The following is an 8,661-nucleotide window of genomic DNA, read 5'->3' as shown; positions in this document are numbered from 1 at the left end:
GAATAGCGGTGCTCAATAGATTCATTTCCAGAACGTCTGATCGTTGTAAGCCACTTTTTAAATTGCTTAAAAAGAATGTCAAGTTCTGTTGGAATGAAGAGTGTGAAGACACATTTTTTGAATTAAAGAAATATTTACAAGAAATGTTAACCCTAACAAAGCCAGATGAGGGAGAAAAAAAAATCTTTATTTGGTCAGATCGGATTTTGCGATAAGCTCGTCACCTCGTGAAGGTGGAAAATGGTATGGAAAGACCCGGTGTATTTTCAAAGTAAAACGATGCTCGGAGCCGAGACTTCGATATTCGATGATAGAAAAGTATTCCTTGGCACTGTTATTCTCATCTCAAAGATTAAAGCTTTATTTTCAAGCACATTCGGTGATAGTAATGACGAATCTACTGCTAAATCAGGAAGGATGTCTAAGTGGTTGGTAATAATAAATGAATTCGGAGTCGAGTATCTTAACCGCGTATCGAAAAAGAGTCAGGTATTAGCCGACTTCCTGGCTGATTTTCCATCTAAAGATGTCAATTGGGGCATGGAAGAAGCAGAGTTCGCAATGCTGCAAGAACCTGATGATGTTGTTGATACAGACGATCCATGGGCTGGAACAAATGGTTGGAGACGATTTGTTGATGGATCTTCTGGAGGAAAAGGGTGTGGCATAGGAGTGGTGTTGGTTACTCCTGAAAATCAGAGACTAGAGACTGCAATAACATTGGGTTTCCATGCGTCGAACAATGAGGCTGAATATGAGGCTTTGATAGATGGTCTCGAGATGGCTAAGTCTCTCAATATAAAGGAGTTATCGATTTTTAGTGACTCGATGCTCATGGTCAGCCAGATTAATGGGGGATACTTAGCAAAATGTGAAAACATGGTTGATTACTTGAATTTTATAAAGTCTAAGTTGAAGAATTTCAGTAAAATAAGGCTGCAGCATCTCAATAGGAATGAAAATCGACATGCGGATGCTTTAGCATATGTGGCAGCAATGCTGAAAAATACGGAGGGTCGTACTCTGCATATCGGCGTTTAAGAGAAGTCGAGCATCGACATTGAAGGATTAGCAGTTATGGAGATTGATACACTGGGGGCATCATGGATGGAACCATATACTTCATATTTGACTGGCGGGAAAATAATGGAGGACAAAAATGAGGCCAGAAGAATCAAATCTGGCGCCCAAAGATATATATTGATTGATAATGAGTTGTATCGAAAGAATCCTGGAGGACCACATTTGAAATCGTATCAGTATAGGGAAAGCAAATACTAATCATTCTTGAGCTTCCGCGAAGGGAATGTGGAAACCACTTAGCTGGTAGGTCATTGACCAATAAAATCACAAGACAGGGAGATTTTTGGCCTCAAATGCGAAGGGATTGTCTTCGATATTCAAAAAAGTGTGTGCAGTGCCAAATTCATGGGAAGGCCATACATGTCCCAGCTGAAGAGTTACATTGTGTTTCAAACCCATGGATATTGTCGGTCCGCTTACACCAAGAAAGGGAAAAAGAAGGTTCATATTGGCAGTCACAGATTATTTTACAAAATGGGTAGAAGCCATAGCTCTACAACATATCAAAGAAAAGGATGGCGTAAATTTCCTTTTCGAACGAGTCATATGTCGATATGGGTTGCCTTATGCTATTATATCAGATAATGGTCCGCAGTTCGAAGGAGGGAAGGTGAAAGCTTTCTTGGAATCTTACAAGGTTAAACACTTCACATCTGCGCCATACTATGCTCAAGGTAACGGGTAGGCAGAGGCAACAAATAAGACCATTATGGATAATATCAAGAAAAAATTAGAAGACAAGAAGGGTCTATGGGTGGATGAGTTAAATAGTGTTTTATGGGCTTATAGAACAACACCTCGAACAGCCACGGGTGAATCACCTTTTACTTTGACTTATGGTATGGAGGCAGTAACCCCATCAGAAATGGTGGTATCGACATCCAGAACAAAGATGATAAAGAATGGTCAGAATAATGAGAGAATGGCTTTAGAAGTTCTTAATCTCGAGGAAACAAGGGATCAAGCAATGCTAAAGCTCGACACCTATCATAGGCAGCTTAGAAAAGCTTTCAATAAGAAAGTACGAGAAAGGCATTTTCAGGAAAGAGATTTGGTCCTGAAAGTGGTTACTCAAGCTACTAAAGAAAAAGGGGCTGGCAAACTAGCAGTAACCTGGGAGGGGCCTTACATCATTCACAAAGTCGAGATCAATGGAGCTTACTACTTAATAACGGCTGAAGGTGTAATATTACCAAAACCTCAAAATGTAAGCAATTTGAAAGCATTTTATCAATAAAGAATATTTCCAGTATCATGATGTAATTTTTTGTTATAAAGGCCATACGATCAATAAAGGTATTATCATTCTCGAAATCAATATTGATGCGTGTATAATAAATATTTATATCTCTAGAATTATATGATAAATAATAGGTCAAGCAAAATCCTGGTGATCTGTAGATCCTCATCTCGATACCAGGTCGATAAAATCCTGTTTCTTGGTAGAAATGCGAGTTCAGATCAATAAAATCCAGTTCTTGGCAGCAATGTCAAGCTCGAGTAAAAATCCTGGTGATCTGTAGATCCTCATCTCAATAGCATGTCAATAAAATCCTGTTCTTGGCAGAAATGCGAGTTCAGGTCAATAAAATCCAGTTCTTGGCATAAATGTCAAGTTCGGGTAAAAAAATCCTGGTGATCTGTAGATCCTCATCTCGATACTAGGTCAATAAAATCCTATTCCTGGCATAAATGCGAGTTCAGGTCAATAAAATCCAGTTCTTGGCAAAAATGTCAAGTTTGGGTCAAAGAAAATCCTGGTGATCTGTAGATCTTCATCTCGATACCAGGTCAATAAAATCTTGTTCTTGGCAGAAATGCAAGTTCAGGTTAATAAAATCTAATTTTAAGCATAAAGGCGAATGCAGAAATATGGAATACGGGGGGTTGATTGATCGACACCAGAATACGGATGAAGTAAAGGTATGTTTTTAGGAATAATATTTAAATACAATGTGGATGTCGAGTGTCGAATATCGACATAATTTTTTGTTTTTATGTCGAAAGCAGAAACAAGTATTAATATTTAATGAAGCTAGTATCAGGGATAGTGCGATAATATTTCATTAGAAAGGGAACAAGGGTAGGCGAAGCAGCCTATTACAGGTTACAATAAAAGATAAAATATAGGAAACAAGGTTAATCATAATCTTCATCGTCACCATCATCTTCATCTTCATCTCCATCTTCATTATCACCATCTTCACCATCATCTTCATCAGAATAAATATTGGGAGTTTCTTCATCATCATCTTCGTTATCTTTGACATAGTCATTACAATGGAGATCTTTCAACCATTCATCGCTAGGGTCATTTTCATTTTCTTCCTCATCAGTTTCTTCTTATTTGTTTTCTTCTTCTTCTTTGGTCTCTTTTTCTGAATGCTCTTCATCATCAAAGAGGTCAGTGGTATTGCAATCAGACCAGCATTCTGGGGGAGAGTGATCAGGATGATCGGGTAAAACCATAGTAATGGCCAGAATAATAAGGAAGAGAGAATGGGCAGTCATGGTTTTATCTGTAAGAAAATTAGTAAAGAGTTTGAAAGATATGTGTTAAAATGCAAAGTTTTAAAGGGTTTTTATAGAGGAAAAAGTGGGTACGAATACCAGTTTTAATGTTGATTTGATAAGAAAAAGAGAAGTACTAATGGTAGGTGCGTATGAAAACGAGGAAGAGATACGGAAAAGCTGTTTTCTTCGTTATATGTGCATGGGACAGTCAGAGGTTTGAAGGATGTTTGTGAAAGTACAATCAGTTTGGGTTTTTGAGCCTGTACTTTGTGGGTCAACATAATATTTATTGGCTATAATAAATGCATGTCAAAGAATAATATTATATGATAAGTATCGATACTACTTTTAGTGGAAGTGGTATCGATACTCGTTTTAAAATTTAAGTATATGATAAGTATCGATACTACTTTTAGTGGGAGTGATATTGAAACTCGTTTTAAAATTTAAGTATATGATAAGTATCGATACTACTTTTAGTGGGAGTGGTATCGAAACTCGTTTTAAAATTTAAGTATATGATAAGTATCGATACTACTTTTAGTGAGAGTGGTATCGAAACTCGTTTTAAAATTTAAGTATATGATAAGTATCGATATTACTTTTAGTGGGAGTGGTATCGAAACTCGTTTTAAAATTTAAGTATATGATAAGTATCGATACTACTTTTAGTAGGAGTGGTATCGAAACTCGTTTGAAAATGAATATATAGGTTATATAAGTATCGATATGGTTTTTTCATACTTGTCTAAGGGGTGTGTAGAAAATGAGTTTATCTCCTGTTTAAGTATGATAAATATTATAAGTGTTGCATACAAGATGAGTCTATAGAAAGCAAAAAGGTATATTTTCCACAGTCTAAAAGGAACGTTAAAAAGTTACAAAAGTAGTTTAATATCGACATTCAAAATTCATCATCAAGATCGGAGGCAAAAGACAATGGATCATTGTATTAAATATTACAATCATTCAACTATGTAAGACAAAAAGATTAGAAGTGGGTTGAAGTCTCGGTAGGTTTTGCGGTGAATTTGTCTGATTCCAGAAGCCTATTGAGACCAGCTTAAATATCTGGATCGTCTAAGATATTTGGAGTGCTAAGGAGGGAGTCAGGATCAAAAGGTGGAGTAGACATCTCGGTCTCGGCAGCCTCATTTCCAAGAGGGATGGAATCCACAACATCATTTCCAGCATCGCCAGCACCAATATCGAAGGGCAACTCCCTCTCGTTATCAGAATCCAGACCTTTATCTTTGATGATATCAGCAGGAAGAAATTGCATAAAACTTTTCATGGTTTCCACACAATATTCCATTCGTGAAGCATAGTCAGCTACTTGGGAATGGGCATTATCCAGTTCAGTTTCCAGGTCATTCTTTTCAGCTGCCCATTCAGATCTTTCAGTAGCGAGGGAGATTTTGGTTTGAGCAAGTTATTTTTCCATAACCTAGAAAGAGGTGTTCAGTTTCTGATGCAGTTCAGTGACTTCATCAAAATATCTCTTTGTCTCGGTAGCACGATCTTTTTCTTTCACAAGAGAACTTTCAAGAATGTCTTTGTCCTTTTTCAGCTGCTGAATCTCTTCCTTATAGCGACGACAACTCGCCATATCACTCGGCAGCAAGATCTTTTTCAACAGCAATTTTAACCTGTAAAGGAGAAGATATGGTGTGAAGATAAGGTAACAGATAAATAAGGGTAAGAGCAAGGGGAAGATTAGAAACTTACTTTCTCAAGAGAAGTGCATAGGAGTTGAAATCTTTCTTCTGTGGTGATTTCGGTCATTGCTTGCCTATCTCGAGGAAGGATAATATTTAGCACAAGAGTTTCTCCGAGACCAGGCACAACAGGTTCAGATAACAGAGAGGCATTTTTTTTGACAGAGGTATGATCTTGAAGAACAAGTTTAACCTCAAAGTCACTAATGGACGAAGAGGAGTCAGAAGAAATAGGCTTTGTGGTGGACGGATGAGTTAAAGGCTTAGAGGGTATAGGGACAGGGGCAGTGTCAGTACTCTTGGCAGGTTTGTTTGGTTTCGAGGCTGGTGGTGCTGTAGTTTGGCAAGGTTCTTTTCTTTTCTTCGAATGATGTATTGGGTCAACATTCTAATCTCGGGAGGAAGTAGGAGCTTGGGATGAACTACCATCTGTTGGTTTTTTCTTGCTCATAAATCTGTCGAGCATCTTTGAGTTTTTGGCTGGAGCGTGAGAAATACGAGATGCCATATCTGTGAAAAATAAGCAATGCTGATCAAATACATCGTTCAAAAGAGGATAATTATAGAAATCGGGAATCTCTTTTGATTTGAGGAAAAAGATCTTCAGTTATTTTAAAACCATTAACAATATATTCAAAATAACATCGAGGAGTATTAATGGGTAATTCAATAGAATCGAAGTTTGTTCTGAACAGTTGTTTAAAAGAATAAGGTTGTAAAGGACATGGAGTAGTGTCGCAGGGCATATCAGACTTGGAAGGTAAGGAATCTTGACCTCGAAGAACGGAAGTTTTTAGGAAGTATAAAGGAGCGACATAATTGGCGATATCGGGAAGCTCGATAGTCAATTTTGGGTTGCTATACTTATCAACGCCAGTTCGAACATTGACTTCTTTGTCATTGCCTTTTAGAAGATCTGTTACTCTAGTAGATTCCCCAAAACTTTTCATTGAGGCTGGTTTAGGAACTGAAACAAACTCGCAATAATAGACTAGTCAGATAAAAAGCTCGAGATAAAGGAGGTAGAGGATGTCGAAAGATAACGTACCATTAAGGTTAAACACAGGGTGTGCCAAGGATGGAACTGCTATCGATTCAGATGACTCCCATTGCCCAGATACAATGATAGGGTATAATGGCCATCTGAAATCACTATCTCGATTTTTCCTTATAATTCCAGCAAGATGCATTCGTCTTTTGGGATAAAAATAACCACTGGGCTCTATGATACCCTGTTTATTTTTCTCGCTACATTTAAGAAAGGTATAGTGTTTTTGGATATCGATGAGACGAATTCTTTTAGAGGGCCAGACATCGGGTTCAAGATGAGAATTATAAAAGTTACAAATATACAACAATCTCCAGAAGTTGCATGAGCCTTGGCCAGGAGAGATGGCCAAGTAGTTCAATATTTCTCGATCAAGCTTCGATAAGGGAAGACGCAAGCCGACAACCAATTGCCCAACAGTGATAATGGTAGTTTTGAGTTCGCCACTTTGACATTGAATTCCTTTTTTACTTCCAGCGTAGTGTCGAAGTTAGATAGAATCGGGTATTTGATAGGCAGTTCTAACTATATGCAAGTTGGGTCTTTCAAGAAAGCAGGGGTCCAAACCACCACTCCACATGCTATGATCGTCAATAATTTCCCGATCGGTATCCGAATCCACATTTTCGAAGGGATGGCAGGGTAAGTCATCAGCCAGATACGAAGGGTGCCATGCTATTTCATCAGTCTCAATTCTTTGAGATGAAGAGGCTGAAGATGACGAGTTGATTCGAGTTGCAAATTCAACACTTTCGTTCGACATGGTGGTATCACTAGAAACAATAATTTTTTTATTAGAAGTATATCCTCTATCTGAACTACTATCGTTGTATTTAGTTTAAGTATATAATATGTTATTTATTAGGCACGTATCGAAGTCTCGAGAGGATAATGTCGGGGGAGGTGAAGAAGTGTGTCTCAAACGCATACGTTCTTGACGTCGAAACTGGGATTATTTCGAGAGAGTACGTATAAAGTTAACACAAGTTTTTCTCCTAGCCATACTGTCAAAGATTCTAATTAAGAATCTAATTAGTATAAGGATACACATGTAATTTTTAAGAACTCAAAACCTAAACCCTAAGTAGAATAATCTGGATAAAAAAGATGGCGAAGTCAGTTTAGTTTATTTTCAACAAACGATAAAGTCGTAATAGGAGATAGTATCTTTAAGTTATTTTGTAGTACTAACTTGATATTGTGCAGAAGAATTTGTTGAAAGTAACAGCGAGTACAGACAAGATGGAGCTTTTCTGGAGACGATAATGGTAGTGGGGTTAGATGTTTTTGTGTAAAAGTGAGGAAAGAGAAGATGAAACAAGGTTTTATAAGTTCGAAAAAGTGAAGAGAGAGAGAGAGAGAATAAAATACGGTGTTTGTGATTTCGAGGCAACTAAGTTGTCCACAGTTGTAACCGTTTGAATTTTGAATTTGGGTTTGTAGTGATATTTTGTATGGTTCTCGAAACATTCAAATTTTTTGGGTGAAAATTTGAGCATTTCGAGAGGGGGCGATGTCATGGGCAAATATCGTCATACCGATATTCCAATTTGAAATATGACGGTATATCACGAAATGATAAATAAGTTTGTGCATTACAGGTTGTGGAAATGATAAATACGGTATATCACAACATTATATAAAGACTGGAAGTGGAAGAAATAGATTCATTCTAAAAACATTACACAAAATCATTTGTAAAAAATGAGAGCAGAGAGAGAAAGTGAGGAAACTGTAACTGCCATTGTTACTCCTTAATAAAACTACATTTCCAGTTCAATTTAGTATTCATTTTCTCATCTTTAGTTTCATCGTTCTCATTAATTGTAAGTGATTAATAAGATCACTACATTTTCCACACGCACCTTAAAGAAAAAACCAAATGCTTTAAGAGTATTTCCAATGCAAGTCACTCTTATTCACCTCCACGTCAGTTCTATTTCTTTTATTTTCCACTGTTTTGGTGAAAAGCAAGGTGAGACTGCCTAATACAAAGGTGACTATTATTCTCGGATGGGATGTTTGATTCCGTTTGAATGTAAAAATCGAAAAAATGCGCCGGACGGAATGAAACATCCCGTCTTAAATTAAAAAAAAAAAATCGAAAAAACACGTGAGACGGAATGAAACATTCCATCCGGAAAAAAAAACCGAAAAAATTTAAAAAAACACACGAGACGGAATAAAATATCCCGTCCAAAGTTTCCAACTCAGCTACTATCTCGGTTGAAGGTTTCACTCTCATTTTGACTTGGGAAAATAGTTACCTTGATATTCACTTTTGCATTGGGCAAATGT

General features: G+C 37.2%; 2 protein-coding genes across 2 annotated transcripts; both read left to right on the top strand.

The window, feature by feature from the left end:
* Positions 1-279: 279 nt before the first annotated feature.
* LOC147497207 (uncharacterized) lies at positions 280-1,041 on the top strand. The gene has a single exon (XM_086562802.1). It carries the CDS (start codon positions 280-282, stop codon positions 1,039-1,041), a length of 762 nt encoding a protein of 253 aa, XP_086418928.1.
* Positions 1,042-1,792: 751 nt separating this feature from the next.
* On the top strand, positions 1,793-2,320 carry LOC147497206 (uncharacterized). The gene has a single exon (XM_086562801.1). It carries the CDS (start codon positions 1,793-1,795, stop codon positions 2,318-2,320), a length of 528 nt encoding a protein of 175 aa, XP_086418927.1.
* The last annotated feature ends 6,341 nt before the right edge of the window (positions 2,321-8,661 follow it).

The sequence above is a fragment of the Coptis chinensis genome, chromosome 5, assembly GCF_015680905.1.
Source record: "Coptis chinensis isolate HL-2020 chromosome 5, ASM1568090v1, whole genome shotgun sequence".
NCBI lineage: Eukaryota > Viridiplantae > Streptophyta > Magnoliopsida > Ranunculales > Ranunculaceae > Coptis > Coptis chinensis.
The sequence above is the reverse complement of the archived record's forward strand: the minus strand, read 5'-3'. Positions and strand labels throughout refer to the sequence as shown.

What these genes read in the sequence shown, in the direction of transcription:
- LOC147497207 (XM_086562802.1), top strand. Translation starts at nt 280, where the DNA reads ATGCTCGGAGCCGAGACTTCGATATTCGATGATAGAAAAGTATTCCTT.
- LOC147497206 (XM_086562801.1), top strand. Translation starts at nt 1,793, where the DNA reads ATGGATAATATCAAGAAAAAATTAGAAGACAAGAAGGGTCTATGGGTG.